General features: G+C 42.7%; 1 protein-coding gene across 7 annotated transcripts in view; it reads left to right on the forward strand.

Moving 5' to 3' along the window:
- Window positions 1–20,841, forward strand: part of ZMYND8 (zinc finger MYND-type containing 8) — a 191,582-nt gene that overhangs the window by 66,158 nt on the left and 104,583 nt on the right. For 5 of the 7 annotated variants that reach the window (XM_033963697.1, XM_033963695.1, XM_033963693.1 and 2 more), the window contains 4 exons: window positions 31–179; window positions 8,474–8,692; window positions 9,726–9,839; window positions 15,250–15,342. In XM_033963697.1, the coding sequence (XP_033819588.1) occupies window positions 31–179; window positions 8,474–8,692; window positions 9,726–9,839; window positions 15,250–15,342 (575 nt within the window). The remainder of the gene's footprint in view (window positions 1–30; window positions 180–8,473; window positions 8,693–9,725; window positions 9,840–15,249; window positions 15,343–20,841) is intronic. The other 2 variants (XM_033963694.1, XM_033963700.1) reach the window with 1 other exon arrangement.

Here is a 20,841-nt window from a genome sequence, read left to right on the forward strand (position 1 = left end):
TTGTACTACATTATGTATTTTTCCTTACAGATGCTGGCTCTGTTGAACGTGTGGCCCAAAAAAGGAAGCTTCCCAGTCCTCAGCATTCTTCAAATGGCCACTCTCCACAAGACACCTCTGCTAGCCCTATCAAGAAGAAAAAGAAGCCTGGGCTGGTCAATAGTAACAATAAGGAGCAGGTAAAAATAAGACTTAGGCAGGTACCCAAATCAAGATACGAGAAAAAAGACTTGGCGTTCATTGAGTATATTACAATCAAAGTATTTGTTTATTCAGTTTTTTGATTAAACGCTTTTTCGAAACTACAAAGCGTTGTACAAGGTTTAAAATAACATTTAAACAAAAAATATAACAATTAAAACATACTTTCCTATAAAAACTACAAGACTGACAACAATTACATACTAGGTCCATGGACACAAATAGGAAAAGAGGGAAGAAATACAATCGATATAGAAAATGTGAGGAACACTTAAGGTAAACACAGAAGGAACAGGGAAGTAAAAAAAAAAAAAAAAAAAAGTGCACCTTATAGCCAGATCAGGGCCTTGGAGAGCACTTTGGTATTTCAACTTGTTTATCTGCTTTCAAAGGGTGACTAAAAAGATACAAAGTTAATGAAAAGTTCAGTGATTTTATTCCTCTAATACAGGCTTGTCCATCCTTTTTTCTATCGGGGACCACATTGTATATTTTGTAACATTCGGAGGGCCAAAACACGTGTGCATATGCACTCGCCCTCTCTGGCAAATAAGGTGATTGAGCTAACTTGTTACATTTTTAACTAGTTTTTGGAGGCCACTATTTATATCCAGACCTGAGAAAGGAGGTTTTGGCCTCCGAAAACTAGTCAAAAATGTATTTCTACTGCAATAGGTGTGTCATTCTGGATGGACAAGTAATATCCAAGTTTCAAGCATAGGTTCTGAGGCTGCCTGAGGGAGCTGCAGAGTTAACATGATGGCAGTTTGTCAGGCAAAAACTGTCTGCTGCTAGTCCAGGGGTTATGGGAGCCAAAAAGACAGCAGTGGCTGCTGGAGGAGGTGACTGCTTCAGAGCAGGAAATGACAGTGGTAGCAGTATAAGCATGCATCAGGATGGCGGGAAATAATGACGCTGTGTACCCCCTGGGGTACATGTATTGGGAACCTCTGTTTTATAGCATATTCAGGAATTTTTTTTTCATTTGATTTTTTTTGGGCGAGTTCCATTTAGATGTTTCCATTAGAGTTCAGGACTTGCAAAGATAATAAAAATAATAATGTGAAAGCAATGTAATTGTTAGTTGCACATTTGGGCATAATGCCTTTTAGTAAAAATGCCATTTAGTAAAAATCCATTTTATTTTCAGAACATTAAAAAAAAAAAAAAGAGTACCACTTTATTTATAATAAAAACAAAAAGTGATAACATTTTAAAAACTGCAGTGAATAAAATAAAGACCCCCCAAATGACCAAGAAACAAAGGGCTCCTTTTACTAAGCAGCGTAAGAGCATTTTCCTGCAGGCCAGTGTATGCTCTGATGCTTATTGAATTCCTATGAGTGTCGGAGCATTTACCTCGCTGGCCTGCGGTAAAATGCTCTTACGTTGCTTAGTAAAACCCAGTAAAAATTATTTTTCTAAATTAAAAAAACAAACAAATAACCCAATAAATATAAAAAGTAGATCTTGAAGCCCTGCAGGAATGAATTTAAAAGGAATGAGGGAAATGGAAGAAGGAAGACAAATAGGCAGGAGGAAAGTGGAAGAGGAGCGGTGGGAGAAAAATGAAATAAGAAAGAAAATACAGAGACGGCCATAGGAAAAAAATCAAATTAGTGGCAGCATAAGCAATGTTCATATTTAAAACCAATCAAAACCAAAAACTTATATTGGTCATACCATTAAAAAATGTAGACATGAGATGGACGCCCTAGGTCACTCAGCGTTGTGCAAATGAATCGAAGGATGCCTATATTGAAGCCTCGCCCAGACCACGCCCATTCACACCCACGCCTATTCTGTTAGGCATGAGTTTTCTCATTGGGCATCCATAAAATTGTGGATGCGCCTACAAAGTGACATCCACATCCTTTGGACATCCATTTGCCAATTATCGCTCGTTAAGACCGTTAAATGGCTCATTAACCACTTACTTTGGACGCCTAAGTCCCGCTGAGCGTTAGGTGGGATTTAGGCGCAGCTATACTCACTCGAGGAATGCAGAGAGAGGGGGGACATGGTCGAGACGTTCAAATATCGCACGGGCCGTATAGAGGTGGAGGAGGATATCTTCTTTTTCAAAGGCCCCACGGCAACAAGAGGGCATCCGTGGAAAATCTGGCACCGGCACGCAGCCCACAGATGCTCAAGGCCCAGGCAAGAGGAAGGATCTTCGTTCACTGGCACGTCTTGTGGGCTGTGTGCCAGTGCCAGATGGGATAAGGCTTCTGTTTGGGCAGGCGGTGGATGCTGGTTTGCACGGAAAGGGGGTGAGGCGATGCTGGTTCTCGGGGGGGGGGGGGGGACGGGGGAGGAGAGAGATGCTCATAAATTGAGTCAATGCTCGGTTTGCGAGTCACGATTTGCAAGAATGTTTTGCTCGTCTTGCAAAACACTTGCAAACCGCGTTACTCGCAAACCGAGGTTTGACTGTACTAGATTGGCCAATGTGCTGTGCAGTGGTGATCCCCTCTTTGGAGACAAGGTGAAAGAGTAGATACCGTTAAAAATCATGCTCAACACACTATTTTACTCCCTATGAGTATTTGTCCATCTTATTTAAAATCTAGCAGTTTTAAAACAGGTGGGCACTGGGCAAGATGCCATGTTCTATGTCAACAAATAGGAAGGGCTGAATTCCTTTTGCCTATGTAGTATGGAAGCACAAATTTGGGACTTTGTGATGTCTCGTCACGTGCAAATTCAATTAGATTGCAGCAAGCTCAAAAACAGTTTTTATGTCATCTAGAATAATTGGTGGGCTTTGTGCTTTGGTTATGTACAAACTGTATTAGGACAAATTAATAGAACTGATTTGTCTTCCTATTAATGGTGGTTGTACCTTTCCGTGGTTCATAGACAACGCGGAAGACAAAGGTGCGCGCCGACAACTGAGCGCAAGATGGAGGTGCGTGCCGAAGAAAATTACTGTTTTTAGGGGCTCCGACGGGGGGTTTTGTTGGGGAGCACCCCCAGTTTACTTAATACAAATCGCGCCGGCATTGTGGGGGGTTTGGGGGGTTGTAACCCCCCACATTTTACTGTAAACTTAACATTTTCCCTAAAAACAGGGAAAAAGTAAAGCTTTCAGTAAAACCCCCCACAACGCCCCCACAATGCAGCGCGATCTGTATTAAGTAAAGTGGGGGGTTCCCCCCCACGCCCTCCCGTTGGAGCCCTAAAAACAGTAATTTTCTTCGGCGCGCGCCTCCACGCTGCGCTCAATTGTCTGCTCGCGCCTTTGTCCTGGCGCACTTTTGACCTGACACCCCTTTTCATGGCAGCAAATGTGAGTACTGCCTACGTTTTATCCTAAAATATGCAAGCTTTCATGCAAGAAATCCATCCCTACTCTGAACTATAAAAGGGCTTTTGCTTTCTATTGTCAAAGAAGGGAAGTTTTCAGAAAATCTATGCAAGTGTTCATCAACTTTGACCCCCACCAGATGTGGTAGTCCAGTAGCTAAGCAGACCATAGACAATTGGCTTAATTCCTGTACCCAGTTCAGTTAAAATAGACTGTAAAGTTAAACCTTATTAGATTTGAGCCGCTGTAGCTATCCATAGCTCTTGAAGTTTCTTCACTGAGGCAATAAAAGAGCAATTTTGTAAACTAGGCACTAACATGTATGCTTCCATTGCACATGTAAATGTTTACAATGCTATCATGTATGTGCTTTGGTGTGCACTTCTACTCAAATATACCAGAATGCTATTATGTAAATATGTGACTGTCTTCATAGCATTGAATTTGTAAAGGGGGGGGGGGGAGCATACAGATGTGTGTGATATAGGCAGGGCTCCCACTTACATGCAGCATATTGTAAGTTGTGCATGTCTCCGAGTTCCAGCTCTATGGTGCCTAAGTGTTAGACAAGCCGATACCAGGTTAGGCTGGAATTCTTTAATGGAACCTAGTTTGTTATAGAATAAGATCCTACCACCTGCCCTCGGGCACCTAAATACAGGTGCCCAGCTATAGATTTTCCCCCTATATACAAAGCAGCCCACCTGCTCTTCACTTCATATTAGAGGTCTGCACGGGAACGGGGATCGCGGGGATCCCGCGGGTCCCGCGGGGATCCCGCGGGTTCCCCCCCTGGCCCACGGGACTCCCACGGGGACGCCCCCTGGCCCACGGGACTCCCACGGGGATGCCCCCCTGACCCACGGGACTCCCACGGGGACGCCCCCTTGCCCACGGGACTCCCACGGGGATGAAAACAACCTACCTAAATTCTGGCGATGCAAGCATGCAGCTTAGTTACAAGTCTGGCGTCGCGTCGGGAAATAGCCATGTTGAGCAGTGAGCTCAGCACGTACACAGATGAAAGCCTTGCTTGCTGATTGGTCCGGCGGCCCCGCCCCACCGTGCCGCCGGACCAATCAGCAAGCAAGGCTTTCATCTGTGTACGTGCTGAGCTCACTGCTCAGCATGGCTATTTCCCGACGCGGGCATTAGGCTGTTTTTTGTCATTTCGGGTGGGGGATGGCAGCGGCAGCAGCAGCCTGAAAAAGAAATCATCCTGGCCGGGTTCGGTGTCATGCTCCGGAGCTTCTACAGCCTTCCTATCTCCTTCTACCTGCGGCTCTCTTCGGCAACTCAGCAGCAGCTTCTGGCGTCGGGGCCTACCCTCTGCGAGTCCCGCTTGTTTCAACTTCCTTTTTCCACAAAGGTGGGACTCGTAGAGGGAAGGCCTCGATGTCGGCAGCTTGTCTTGATCACCGCTACTGACGAGTTGCTTAAGAGAGCCGCGGAGCAGGGGGGTGTTGCCAGGTGCAGGTAGAAGGGAGAGGGCCAGATGCAGGACTCGTGGGTGAGGGAGGAGAAGAGAGAGGGGAGAGAAACAAAAGGAAATATTTCATACTGGGCTGGGCCGGAGTGGAGAGAGGGTGGAAAGATTCTGGCTACAGGGTGCAGTAACAAAGGAAAAGGGGGGAAAGCTGAAAATAGAGATAGTGACACAAAGAAGAGAAAGGGTAAGCAGGACCTTCTGAATAAGGATAGAGATACAGAGGGGACATGAAGAGGAGGTGAAATAGAGACATAGAAGTAATGCTGAAAAAGTGTGTGTGGGGGGGGGGAGATAAAGACATTGAAAGGGCAAATGGTGAATATGGGGTAAAGACAAGGACAGAGACAAATGAAGATTCTGAAAAAGTGGTGAGATACGGATATAGGTGAGATGGACACAAAGAAGGGTGATGCTGGAAAATAGGTGGAATGGTAATTCTGACAGACACAGAAGGGAAATGCTGGATCAAGGAGAGATGGGGCTCAGGCTGGATGGAATGAGGAGAAATGCCTTGTTGGCCCGGAACTTCCTCTCCTACGTCAGAATTGACGTCAGGGAGCGGAATGCTGGTCAGCGCGACGCTTCTGCAGGGAAAGCTTGGGACAGCGGTGGCTTGGGGACTATTCCCCGATGGCGGTGGCAGCAAACCGAGTGGCTTGGGGGAGGGCACGGAGAAAGAAAGAAAGGGGGCAGACAGAGAGACAGAAAGAAGGGGGAACAGGGAGACAGAAAGAAAAAGTTGGGGGAGAGAATGAGGTCTGGAGGAGAGGAAACATACAGGAGGCTGAAAGAAAGGAAGAAAGATTGGATGCACAGTCAGAAGAAGAAAGTGCAACCAGAGACTCATGAAATCACCAAACAGCAAAGGTAGGAAAAATGATTTTATTTTCAATTTAGTGATCAAAATGTGTCTGTTTTGAGAATTTATATCTGCTGTCTATATTTTGCACTATGGCTCCCTTTTACTAAACCGCAATATTGTTTTTTAGCGCAGGGAGCCTATGAGCATTGAGAGCAGCGCGAGGCATTCAGCGTAACTCCCTGTGCTAAAACCTACTATTGTGGTTTAGTAAAAAGGGAGGGGGTGTATTTGTCTATTTTTGTATTTTGTTACCGAGGTGACATTGCATAGAGTCATCTGCCTTGGGAAATGTATATGGCAGATATCTTTGTTTTGTGTTCAAAAGAAAAGGAAATGCATTTCTGGTTTTATTTCTACAGTGTTGAAGTACTTGTTGGCCCTTGCTGTGACTGGTGGGGATCCCCAAGCACCGCCAGCAGAGGACCTCCTCTAGAGATGGTCAGAACTCCCCTCCACCAAGCGCAGCAGTCGCTGGCAGCATCCATGAGCCACTGAGGTGCCAGCATCTGTGACTCAGGGACGCTACTGCTGCCTGCCAAGCTTGGCAAAAGGGACCCCAGGCCAACTGCAAAGGAAGTCCTCAGCTGACAGTTTGTGGGTTCTCATCAGCTGAGTATTTATATTTTATATTTACATTAGAGGTTCTGGTAGAAACCCATTTACAAAGTATGTATTCTTCCCAATTAATATTTCCAAATTAATAGTCTCTTTGCTTATTTGTAAATGGGTCTCTACCAGAGCCTTTAATTCAGTAGCATAATTAAATAAAATAACTATTTCTGAAGTTTATAGGGAAGGATGGTGACGGAGGGGATTCCTCGCGGGAACGGGTGGGGACGGAGGGGATTCCTCGCGGGGACGGGTGGGGACGGAGGGGATTCCTCGCGGGGACGGGTGGGGACGGAGGGATTCCTCACGGGGACGGGTGGGGACGGAGGGATTCCTCACGGGGACGGGTGGGGATGGGTGGGATTTTGGCGGGGACGGGTGGGGACGGGTGGGATTTCTGTCCCCGCGCAACTCTCTACTTCATATCTTGCTCTTCTTTTTTACTAGTCCTCAGGCAGAGGCAGTGTATTCAGTTGAGAACTGTCTTTGTAATGTCCACAGTTCTTATATCCTCTTTTGTAGAGGGGATTTGCTCCTGGACAATGGACAAATTATCTATAAAGATGAGCACCCTGAGCTCATGTGTTGACTGTTTGTATGCCCTATGATATCTGCTTGCTGATGGGAAAATATCTGTAACAAGTGTTTTCCATAGACAGAAAGATTGATCAGGTATACAATAACATAACATAATAACAGATTTCTATACCGCATAACCCTTAGTTCAATGTGGTTTACAAAAGATTATGCTACGAGTGAATACAGAGATAATGCAGTACGCAAGAATTATCTAGCTACAAATTTAGAAATAAAAGAAAAGTTTTCAAAAATTTTCTGAAATGTTTATAAGATACTGATCTGGTCAGTAATGGGTGGAATTCTTTATCGAATTGAGCTGCTTAATAGGAAAAACAATGTCCATGATATTTCTTATTTTTACAGCCCTTAACAGAAGGGAACATAAATAGGGCATGGGATTGTCTACTGTTTCCGTGAATCATAGTAACAAATCTATCAACAAAAGTGACAATCCTTCCCACCTCCCTGAGAGTTGCTTGAGCTGTGGAACTGACGAGACCACTGCATGCAGGAAGGGCTGCACATGCTCAGAACGTCACACTGGCAATGTGTGATGATGTCACCCACTTGTGTGCCTGCTGTCTGCAGAAAACACCTGTTAATTTAAACAGTTTTGCTGTAACATAGTACCTTGAATAGACCCTGTTACTGAAAACAGGCTTACTCAACTTTGGAATGTATTGGAGAATGGGCAACAGATGTCTGTGTTTCAGAAATCTGAAGAGAGTTTAGAGATGTCTGACAAAGATAAATTAAAATATAGGTGATGGTGGATACCTTTTTTTCAGAACTCTGTTTTGTAAATTTCAGAAGAAACTTTTCTATCCGATGGCACCAAATTGATCATATCATATAGGGCTCCTTTTACGAAGCCACGTTAGTGGTGTAACGCACGTAATAGCGTGCGCTAATTTGCCGGCCGCGCTAGCCACTACCACCTCCTCTTGAGCAGGCGGTAGTTTTTCAGCTAGCGCAGGGGTTAGCGCACGCTAAAAAGGTGTGTGCGCTAAAGCCGCTAACGTGCCTTTGTAAAAGGAGCCCATAATTAACCCAGCTTTTATCTATATTTATTAATTTATTAAAAATCTTTCTTAATAATCCATAGCTTCCAAAATCTGTTCTCAATAACACCCCCCCCCACATACACACACATTTCCTCTCCCAAAAAGCTGATCAGGTTTTCATGAGTACATGAAATACATTTCCAAATATTTTCAAGTGTCTCATTTGCATTCATTGTGGATCTCCTGAAATCCTGATTGGCCGTGGGGTCTCCCTGGATGCAAAGCTGTGTAATAAACTGTAAACTATTGAATTAATTGAGTTTTTCATGCTGTATCTTTCTTTTTTTTTTATGGTATTGTTAAATAACAATGCAAATCTCTGTTTTGAAACCAAACCTGTCTTCTTGCCTACATTTCAGTCAGAGCTAAGGCATGGTCCGTTTTACTATATGAAGCAGCCACTCACCACAGATCCTGTTGATGTTCTACCACAGGATGGACGGAATGATTTCTACTGTTGGGTTTGCCATCGGGAAGGCCAGGTACTCTGCTGTGAGCTCTGTCCTCGAGTTTATCATGCAAAGTGTCTGAAACTGACAGCTGAACCAGAGGGGGATTGGTTTTGTCCTGAGTGTGAGGTAAGTCAGATAAGAATAAAAAAAACAAAAGGTGCTCTGTTTCTAGAATCCATACTGGTGATCGATTAGCCAGGTTATTCACAAAGAATATGCTTGAAATTTATTTCAAATTGTGTATTCATATACAGTGTTCCCCCGGTCGTTCATGGTCGGTGGTTCGGAGTCCCGGTCATTTGCGGTATCTTCCGATTACGAACCGCCGACAAGGAGAGGGCAGCGGGAGAGGCAGGAGAGAGCAGCGGGAGAGGCAGGAGAGAGCAGCCGGAACGCCGGCGAGTGCAGGAAATCACTCGCTGTATGCTCCGACTGCCTCTTCTTGCACTAAATTGGGCACATGCAGCTCCTGATTGGTGTAGCCTGACTTTACTACAGGAAGAGGCGGTCAGAGCATACAGCGAGTGATTTCCTGCAGTCGCCGGCACTCCGGCTGCTTTCTCCTGCTTCTTCCACTGCCCTCTCCAGTCTCCTCCATGAAAAACTGTATTCGCGGTTTTTCAAGATTTGCAGGGGTTCCTGGAATGGAATCGCGAATATCAGGGGAGTACTGTATTCAAGAATATTCATTGTGGATATCCTGAAAACCTGGTTGGCTCAGATATGTGATGCCCAGTCCCTATTCGTTATAAGTCTGACAACCCAAGTAACATCTGTTGGAAGCAATAACAGACTAGATGCATTTTTTATATTGCTTTTTTTTTCTTCTTGATAATGTTTGGCCTTTTTATGTATTCTATGTTGCTTTATTGAAGGGCCTTTCCATTCATGTAATATATCCTGGAAGTGCTCTGCTGAACAAATCTCAAAGTTTACTGTGTAAAAGTCCCAAATGTTAGTGGACAAGATATTTTTTACCCATGTGCCAGATGTGATTTATAGGAGGAATATATATCAAAATCATTTGAAGTTTATAATACTAGAAGTGTTTTATATTGGGTTTTATTTCTTAGAGCATTCAACAGATAATACTAATAGCAAACATTTTATGTAAACTCTATCTAATGTTGTCTTTTTTTATATATATATATATTTTTAGAAAATCACTGTTGCAGAATGCATAGAAACCCAGAGTAAAGCTATGACGATGCTCACCATTGAGCAGCTTTCATACCTGCTCAAGTTTGCACTACAGAAGATGAAACAGCCAGGGGTATGGAGAATTGGTTCTCATATCTTTATAGGTCTAAATGTTTTTGTGCATTATGAATGCTGTTTAAATTTTTGTTTTACATATGGTAGGGGTTTTGAACTGTACAACAATACAACAATGCTGTTTAAATTTTTGTTTTACATATGGTAGGGGTTTTGAACTATACAACAATAAGTAGGCTAATGTAATCTTTACTAAGGTCAGTAAACAAACATATTTTTTTCAGAAGAAACCTTAGAATAGCCTATTATAGCAATTCATAGACCTCGGTGGTATAACCGTGTGAAAATCAAGTTTCAATACACACAGTATATTTATTATACATCAAAAATCGTCATCGGTCCAGAATTTTCTAGCAAAGTGCAATCTTTATAAATATATTTAATAGAATAAGTACTTATCTTAGTATGCAAGAAACGCGACTTGGGGGTAGAGCATTGTTTCGCCAGACGGCTGTTTCAAGGAATCCCTCTTTAAGTCAACCTGCACAAATTTGGAAACACGGGAGACATCGCTCCGGCCGACTTAAAAGGTGGTTCTTGCGCTCGGTTGTTAAGGACTAAGATTGAATAGGTTGGTTTCCTAAGTATTTCAGGAATAGATGTGTTTTCAGGCGTTTCCTGAATTCTCCATAGGTAGTAGGCACAAGCAATTGTTCAAGGTCTTTACCCCATAATGCTGCTTGATGTGCGAGAAGATGTTGGTGATGACTTTTAAATTTACAACCTCTAACTGGTGGAGAAATGAGCTTCGCTTGTGTCTGTTGGTTGAGAAAGAGAAAAGGTCTGTTATGTATTTAGGGGCTAAGCCATAGGGTACCTTGAAGCAAAAACAACCAAACTTGAATTTCACACGTGCCTCCATCGGTAGCCAGTGTAAAAGTCGATAGGAAGGTGTCACATGATCAAACTTCTTCAGTCCACAAAGTAGTCCAACCGCTGTATTTTGAACTAGTTGCAACCGGGTTGCTCAGTTACAATTTAGTTAGCCCTACCCTCCTAGCATGCCTTTCTTTTTTAATTAATTGGTTTATATGTTGTACACTGCCTTGACCTTCCAGCACAGATAATAAACATAAAAATTAGTATCCTAAAACTAGACCGGTTTGTAGCTCTTGAGGCTTGTAGTTTGACACCCCTGATGTAGGAGTTGAGGTTAACTCTTTGTTTAGTTTTTTTGTTTGTGGGTTTTTTATTTTATTAGGTATTTATATATCGCCTATCAAGGTTATCTAAGCAATTTACAGGCAGGTATTCGAGCATTTTTCCTATCTGTCTTGGTGGGCTCACTGTCTATCTAATGTACCTGGAGTAATGGGGGATTAAGTGACTTGCCCAGGGTCACAAGGAGCAGCATGGTTTGAACCCATAATCTCAGGGAGCTGAGGCTTTAGCTTTAACCACTGCACCACTCTAGAAATCAAAATGTAGTAAAAGTGAGCCAAGTACAGGACAGTCAAGCCATTGTGACATCACTGCTGAGGTTGGCTCTTAGGCATTGATGGAATGAGGCATTATGATGTCACAATACCAGCTCTTCTTATCAGAGGCTGAAACTTTTCACACTATTTGTTTAATTTTCTATACCATTCCCAGGGGAGCTCAGAACAGTTTACATGAATTTATTCAGGTACTCAAGCATTTATCCCTGTCTGTCCTGGTGGGCTCATATTCTATCTAATGTCCCCGGGGCAGTGGAGGATTGAGTGACTTGCCCAGGGTCACAAGGAGCAGCTTGAGGTTTGAACTAGAGAATGACACAGGGACAAATTTTTCCCTGTCCCCGCAGGAACTCAATTTCTCCGTCCCGTCCCTGCAAGTTTTATCGCTGTCCCTGTCCCTGCCCCATTCCTGTAAGCTCTACCTTTACCACACAAGTCTTAAATACTTATGATTTCAAAGTGTTTGAGGCTCGTGCAGATGAGGACGGAGCTTAGACATTGGTGGAATGAGGCATTATGACATCACAATCTGAGCTCTAGTTGCTACTCATGATTTCAAAGTGCTTGAAGCTTGTTCAGATGAGGATGGAGCTTGCAGCAATGGGGTAGGGACAGGCAAGGAACTCATGGGGCAGGATGGGAAAATTAGCTCCTTCAAGGGGGGGGGGGGAAACGGGGAAAAATTTGTCCCCGTGTCATTCTCTAGTTTGAACCCACAGACTCGGGGTGCTGTAGCTCTAACCACTAGGCCACTCCTTACTTAAGAAGACAATAGTGGGCTGCTGTAAAATGTAGATCATGAAGGTTTTGATTAGTAAAATTTTTACCTCTTATTGAGATGGAAGATCCTGTACAAAACAGAATTATGTTTCATAGTCATTATCAATAATTCTTATGAAAAAAGTATTTTAGTTATCATTTTAGTTGACTGGAATACATAGCAATAAAGATGAACAAAAAAAAAAATCAAATAAACTGCTCAATGTGATTATAATAATGTGAACCAAAAAATGAAATTTACAAGTATTATAGGCAAAACATTATGCAGTCAGGTCTGTTAAATCATGAATCAAAGGTGCTACACTTAAATAATCGATGAAACATATTGCGGGAAAGGTTTGATCAAAGCAGCCAGCTTTACTTTGCTTACAGAAGCTCAGATTAGAATCAGCTGGTTGTAATGTTTCAATTCACAACAACGGTGCTATGCAAGACATCTCCCCTTTCATGATTCTAATCAACCACATACCTTTAGGACAAAAACAAGTTCAGCGAAGAACCCAAGGAGTTGGTTGGAATAGGCACATGTAGACAGTCTTCTAGATATTGGGGGACATTAAGGTTTGATATTTTAGTTTAAGAAAATGTAAAAAAAGTGCTTAGGATAAGACAAATAAAATGATAGTATCTCTCTTTAAGCAAGAAGAAGGCTAATAACGTATTAAATTTTTTGTGAATAAGTAGAAGAGTCAACAAAGAAGATATAGGTAATATTTTTTTATTAACTCTGAACATTGATAAACTAGCTTTAGAGAGCTGTACTCCCGTTACACTGGTCAACAAGCATTTTGTTACTGGAGTTCTGTTACCAGTACCTTAACAAGGGCCACATGCTGACTCTATGAATAGTTAGGTTTCAGGCTGAAGCAATGGAATCTTTTAAGGCATGACACCAAAATATCTTTTTTCCATGATCGCCACATCATCCTGGCGTTCTTTTACCAAGTGGCAGGAAACATTTGTTTCTGTACTAATATTAATAGTCTCATGGTGAACGGGGATATGAATGTGTTTCTGATGAATGGAGATGATTCACTGATTCAAGGAAAGCAAGCCTTAAAGCAGTACTTTTACACAATGGAAACCATGCAGTTGGGTTGAAAGAAACATATGCGTTAATAGAAACACTTTTAAAACTCACATGCTATGCAGATCACCAGTGGAACCTGTGGTGATCTCAAAGTTGTCACTCCTGGGTCACCAAATACATGTGCTTCTTGTGTCTTTGGAACAGTCGTGATGATGCCAACCACTACAGGCAGAAACAATGGCTAAACCGAGATGGATCCGTACCTGACAGATACAATGTGAAGCACCTGCCATTAGTACATCATGAGAAAATCTATCTTCCAGCACTTCACATAAAACTGGGTCTGCTGAAAAATTTTGTCAAGGTGATGGATAGCAATAGTGATGCGTTTCAGCACCTAAGAAGTACGTTTGGTTTCGAGAAAAGTGAAGCCAAAATCAAAGATGGTGTTTTTGTTGGACCCAAAATCCATGAACTGATCCTTGATGATGCGTTCAAACAGAAGCTGAACCCAGCTGAATCAGCAGCATGGGAAGCATTAGTGCTGGTTGTTTAGAATTTTCTTGATAATCATAGATCAGAGAATTAATTCTGAGCTTCTGGAGAACATGCTGACAGCATATCAGCTAATGGGTACCAGAATGTCACTTAAAATGCACTTCTTACATTCTCACCTCAACTTTTTTTCACCCAATCTGGTGAAGTCAGCGATGAGCATGGGGAAAGATTTCATCAAGGTGATGGAAAGTTCAATCCCAATATGATGAGAGACTATTTTTGGTTTTTGCAAAGAGAGACAAATGTGCAGTACAAGCGTAAAAGCAAGTGTCTCAAACATTTCTGAACATGCTGACATCACTTTTGTGTGAGTTGAGAGGGGTAAATATATGCTGTAACATGTCTCCTTATTGTCTTCATGTTTGTTTTCAGAGTAAACTTCTTAATACATGTTTGGTGGGACACAGTTCATACTCGCAATATTGTGCCGATATGGCAAACTGTCTAAAAAAATCAGTAATGTGTATCTCAGAAACCTGACGTGCTAGCTGAATTTCAGTTTCAGATCTGAAATCAACGTCATAGCAAGTAAACTTTTTTTTGTTGTTGTTGTTGACCAGTGTTATCAGTGAATGAAGAAGCATCGCAGTTACACTGGGCTTAGTATCTTGTATAAACCAGTGTAATGAATTAAGTATAAAATTACCATATATTATTATGTTTTACGTTTGTTGTTTTTTGGTTTTTTTTTTTTTAAATTGGAGTCAGAGTTGGTACAAGAGTATGGAAAGTGGGCATGCACTTTTATGCAGTCTGAACTTACTGTATATGCATTTTTTGGGGCATAGTTCGGGCAGAATGCAAACAGGGTTCTGATGTACATGTGTGTTGAACAGAGTATGCATATACTGTACACACAAATTTACACCACTTTCGGAGCAGATCTAAATGTGCACGTCTATATGTGCTGTTTCTGGGGCACCTTTCTTATAAAGACACACTGTAATGTGTCTAAATGCAAGTAAGTGTTGTGCTTCTTGTAACTTTTGATAGATGGAAATGTTACACTGCAATTTATGAAGCACTAATAAAATGATGAAGATGAAGTTGTGCTTTTTCAGACCTACGATTGAAACATGGGAGTGCTTGCCAACATTTAAATTCACAAAATATGATGTGTTGACTGTCCTCTCTGCTGACGGGCCATCACTTTTTGAATTTTATGCTGTGCTCATGTAGGTGATAATTTATAAAGACAACAGAGAGAGTAATATGGCATTTATCAAATAAGCTTCCAAGAGTGTGTAACTTCTTGTGCATAAGTTTATACCTGCTCTCAAGAAAACAGTAACTATGTGCTTGAACCTACATATTTTATTTAAAAAAAAAATCCCCCAAACAACCAACCATATACTTCACAAATCCATCCAAACACTTAAAGGAATGCTTATGGTGCTGTATGATCTTCTCAGTGCATGTTTGGAACCGCATGGTTCCTTAAACCCTTTTCCACATGTGAAATAGATGTTAGTGGAAAAAAGCTTTATAAACTTATCACCATTCTGCAGACGTGTTTTATAATTATCCATGGTTGATAACAGGAAGATGGAAATCAGTATAAACATTTTTTTTAATGTATTAATTTATTTTTTCATTAACAGACTGAGCCATTTCAGAAACCAGTCTCATTAGAACAGCATCCTGATTATTCAGAATATATATTTCATCCTATGGACCTTTGTACTTTAGAAAAGGTTGGTCTGCATGAAATACAAATTTCTGTGCTGTAAACCTGGCTTTGCTCCTTTAGTTTTTGATGTTGCTTTCTGTATGATCTTACCTTTCTTCAATCTGAATGCTACTATGTTCATATTAGTATTATTAGGGCTCCTAGTTATAATCCCCAAAAATGGACTGTCCAGGGGTACTCCGGTGATACCACCCGGCAGCTGTCTGTGATAGAGGAGTGGAGGCTCTCTACAAAGCAGAAGGACCTTGCAGCTTCACTCCCTCCACTCCATCTACCTCTCCTCATCTTGCTACCAGCTTCAAGAGAACAAGTACGTCTTGTAGGTTACAGGAAGCACCTACTCTCATGTTTTAACTTTGTGACGCTGGCTGGAGGAGCTTGAGAGGCAGACTGAGCAGAGGGAGCACAGCAGCAAGTTCCCACCATTCTCAAGAGCAGCCCAGTGTTGGGCAGGGGACAAATTGGGCATTTGGAGGACACTGGGGTTTGGATAATTTGGATAAAGGGATAGCTGCTAGAGATTTGTGTGGGGTAAGGGATGAAGTGCTCTGATGCTGGAGTTGGGGAGTAGAAGGGGATTATATTGGCAAATATGTGATGGGTAGAAAGGGCCTGATGTTGGGGGCAAGTGGGAGAAGTGGAGATGTGAACTGCCGCTACAAATTGGAGGAGGAGGAGGTGTCGGTACTGGAGCTCGAAGAAAAGGTGTTTGCACTGTAAAGCAGTCTATTGGGTCATTTGACTAGAATCCACCTAAAACCTGCAACATACAAATTCAGCGATAACCCCAGGAAAGCATATAATTGTTTAAAATTCCCTAAAATTCCAAATGGTAGACACCTAGGGCTCCTTTTACTAAGCTGCGCTAGCGTTTTTAGAGCGCGCTAACTCTCCCGCTACGTGGAAAGTACTAATGCCAGCTCTGTGGATGCGTTAGTGTGTAGCGCGCGCTAAGCCCACACTAAAACCACTAGCGCAGCTTAGTAAAAGGAGCCCCCTAGAATTTGAAGCCCTGTATATAATCCCTGCTATTTAAATTTGCAGATAATTGAAGGGCTTATTTCTAAAACCCTCTGTCCATATTAATTGCATTGGACTTAGAGGCTTTTGGAAATAAGCCCTTCAGTTGCTCCCCTAGAGATAATTTGCTAGGTAATACTAAGACTTTCAGGGTGTTTTTTTATTTTTTTTTTTTTACGAATGACTCCTAGCCAGCATCTTCAGCTATCGGAAATACCTATCTTGAGTTTTGGTTTCTGTTTGTATTGAACAATTGCTAATTTGTGTCAAATGTAGATTTCAAGCTGTTGTCATTAGATAGACTTCTTTTTATTTTTTTCCCCTCCATTAAAATTTTCAAAATACAATCAGTCTGTGTGGTAGAATTTTGTGTGTGGTTTATTTGAATTCATGAACTGCTGCAATTCGAAAACATGCAAAGCAGCTCATAACATGAATATTTCTTAAAGCTGACAATATAAAAATATGGTCATTGGCCATAACTATACCTCAGTGGGACTTGTAGTTATGGTTTGCTCTCTAGTTTGTTTAGGTTGTAACTTTTGCATGAAGAGGCCAAGAACCACAGAAATCTGCAGGACAATACATCAGCCCCTTAGTTTTATTGTCATAAGTGAGTCATATGAAACAAGAAGGAAAAAAGTCTGTTCAAAAATATTTCACAGAACTGAAATCATTCCGTCTAAAATTATGATTCTAGTTCAATGCATCTAGTAGTCCTTGACGTTAGGGTTATGTATCTGAACCCGCATGTTGCTTGCAGAATGCTGTCGATCATCTTTTAATTCCACTTCCTTCCCAGACAGCTGCTCCTGTCCCCTCAGGTATTTTCTGCAAGCAAGTTGCTCAGAAGTGTTTCTGATCTGCTCTGTGGTTTTATTATTTTCGGGTATTTTTATTTTAGTGTTTTCGATTTGGAGGTTCGATGCCCAGAGGTTTCCACTTGTTGGGACCTCTGCCTGGGAGAAGGCACAGCCTCGCGTTGCAGAAGTCTGCTGCTAGCAGGAACAGCCCTCAGGGACACCTAACTAGCCAGTCTGCTTTTGTATTTTTTTGGAACTCGGGGGCCGTCCCCTGCATAGCTGCTTGCATTCCTGATTGATCAGGAGCTTGAGTGCAAGCTGCTTGGTCCTCTCCCCCTTCATGACATGAGGTTTTCCGGAGGTTGAGGCCCAGTGCAACATCAGTCTGACTGGCAGTTCAAAGACCAAGTTTGTCCAGCAAACCTGTGAGGCAGAGTTCTCTATTTATTCCATTTGCACTCCTAAGCTAAAGCAGGCAGGCACATGGCACAGTGAGTAAGGCTATTGTAGCCTTTTGGGGAAAATTGGGAGGGGGGGAGGCTTCAAACGTAAAATTTGAAGGTTTCTGCAGCTAGAGACAAGGTCTCCCACCTCTAAAAGCCTTTTCCATGCATTTTTTTGTGCTTCAGGGGAGTCCCCACAGGCTGTTTTTGGTGTGATTTTGCTGACAGTGCGCATCTTGGATTTTAAACAGTCTTTTTTTTTTTTTTTTCTAAAGTCTCCATCTGTCTCAAACCCTCTGATTTTACTTAAAATCAATAAGGTGGACCACTCAGGCGTTCCTACCCCTGTATTATGCTCGGGTTGGCTGTATAGCCATCCGAGAAGCATGCATGTCCCATGTATAGTAGAGAGTGCAGGGAGGGGCATGAGCCTTGGGCTCAGCCTCCTTTGAGTCCTTCAGGGCTGGGGATCTGCAGGAAACATAGAAACATAGAAACATAGAAATAGACGGCAGATAAGGGCCACAGCCCATCAAGTCTGCCCACTCCGGTGACCCTCCCTATCTATCTTTGCGGATAGATCCCACATGTCTATCCCATCTGGCCTTAAAATCCGGCACACTGCTGGCCTCAATAACCTGAAGTGGAAGACTATTCCAGCGATCAACCACCCTTTCAGTGAAGAAGAACTTCCTAGTGTCACTGTGCAGTTTCCCGCCCCTGATATTCCACGAATGCCCCCTTGTTGCCGCTGGACCCTTGAAGAAGAAGATGTCTTCTTCCACCTTGATGCGGCCCGTGAGATATTTGAATGTCTCGATCATATCTCCCCTCTCTCGACGTTCCTCGAGTGAGTAGAGCTGTAATTTCCCCAACCGCTCCTCGTACGGGAGTTCCTTGAGTCCCGAGACCATCCTGGTGGCCATTCTCTGGACCGATTCCCAAGGAAAGGGACCCTTTCCAGAGCCCTCCGAAGTTGTATTGGCTAAGCACAGATGTGTGGTTGCTGAAGAGCCCAGGAGTACCTGCAGAGTTCCCTGCTGTGGTCCTAGAGAGACTCCCCAGTACAAGGCTTCACCCCAGATTTTGTGAGTCATATGTGGAATGCCTATTTTAACTTCCAAGGGTCCCTCAGCGTCTGCAACAGAGGCAATGGCACAGGGGATCTTCCCCCAAGCATGCGTCCTGACCAGATGAGGACACAGAGCTGGACCAGGGTGTTCAGTATGACATTGACTGGGAGGATGGAAAGTGATTCCATGCCATTATTGCCCCAGAATGCAGTTTCTCTGGCAGAGTCTGGATCTCTGCAAGAGAACAGTGGGTAAGAAGCAATAGTGGCCCTGGTCCAGGGAAGGAATACCCCATAGTATGCCAACTGTTCAAAGCCTCTGTGCTCTCGGGCATTATATCTACCTTTGTTGTTTTTTTTGGTTTTTTTTTTAATAAATCTTTATTAATTTTCAAATGTTAACAGTGCCATACTATGAATTTAAACATAAACACTACACAGAACGCACTTTACATGCACAAATAATTCAAAAAACAATAATTTTCTCCCCCCTCCTCCCCATAATTAAATAGAAGAAATACATATTTAATTTCAATAATATAAATAATTAAGTATAGCAAACAATAATACATTCCCCTCCCCACACCCACCCACCCTGGATGTGTAAGGAAGTCAAATAAAAGGAAAGGTACATGACAGATATTGTGACTCAATAATGCAGTCAATGGGCTCCACACCATTTTGAATGTGTTACTATATCCCAAACATTCTGCGTTCATTCTTTCATATTTGTGACTGGAACATAGGTTTGCCCACCAGAAAGTGTAATTCAGCAAATCATAACACTTCCAGTTACGTGTAACCATCTGGATGGCTATTCCCGTCATTATCAAGAAGAGCCGGCTTTTATGTCGAGAAGGTTTTAATATGTACCACAAATTATGGCTTCATAAGTCATTGGTATGGATACTTAATTTTTGGAAGTCAATTTGGGGACAAATCAATGTTGTATTATATCTACCTTGCTGTGAGAATAGAAGCTGGAAGTTCCTCCAGCCCTCTCATTTCAAAGCTCAATTATCAGTGGCTCAGTTACTCCAACTGCGTTCTTTCCCTTGCATCTGGATGTTGCAAAGCACTTTGTGTCACCAGAGGGTCCCTGCGAGTGGTTAAGATTTTGTCCAAGCTTTACACTATGCCTCTGGATTTCCAGCATCTGTTCAGCCAAAGGTGGATTTGCTGATGGTGAAGGTCACCAAACGAACCTCCTTGCCTAATGAAGGAGGTGTGATGTTCAAGGATATTCAGAGCTGTAAAGTAGTCCTCAAGAAACAATGTGAAGCTTTCACCCTAGGGATTAAGTTGGCAGCCACGGCTTCCTATCTAGCACATGCTTGCCATGCCCGCCTGCCTTGAATCTCGGAGGAAGACGAAGACCCCCCAAATGCTCCTATCTAGGGTGAATTATAGAGCGAATGCTCTGCATGATATCATCAGAATTATGAGCAAGGTCTTGGTCTATGCAATCTCTGCCTGCTGAATACTCTGGATCAGATAGTGTGTGAGTAACTCTGCTTCTAAAGCTACGCTAAGCAGGCTTCCTTTTCAGGGGCAGATGCTTTTTGGTAATGCCATCTATGCCCGGTGGATGCTTTGGATCGGACAGCAGGCAGGAGAATTCAGCCTCTAAAGCCACCCTAAGCAGGTTTCCCTTTCAGGAGCAGTTTTTGTCAAGGATCTGGATGGCCTGATGGCTAGTGTATGAAACATCATCCTAAGGCCTTCCCAGAGAGCAGACCCCAGATGGCTTGGGGTCTGGGACATAGGAATTTCAAGACCGAGTGATGCAGAGGCCCTTTCAGGGGTCATGGTAGAGGTTTAGCAGGGGTAGGAGACTTCTGCCTCTGGCTCTCACCCCTCTCCAGTCTCCAAGAAAGCACAATGGTGCCAGGACAGGGGCAAGCCTTCCCAGATAGGGGGCAAATTGTCAGCCTATTGGTTGGTCAGATTGGCACCAGATCATTGGATCCTAGAAGTAGGTCGAGAGGGTTACAAAATCAAGTACTGTACCTTCCTTCTGGACCTTTTTGTAGATTTTCTGGCGTAATGAATGGAGAGAGCCATTCGAAACCGGGCAATGGTACAATGGCTACTGGATCTTCATAGTGTAACAAAACAAATATAAATTAGTCTGACCACGTGGTCCAAAAATATATAATAAAACA

The sequence above is a fragment of the Geotrypetes seraphini genome, chromosome 11 (assembly GCF_902459505.1).
Source record: "Geotrypetes seraphini chromosome 11, aGeoSer1.1, whole genome shotgun sequence".
In the NCBI taxonomy this organism is placed as follows: domain Eukaryota; kingdom Metazoa; phylum Chordata; class Amphibia; order Gymnophiona; family Dermophiidae; genus Geotrypetes; species Geotrypetes seraphini.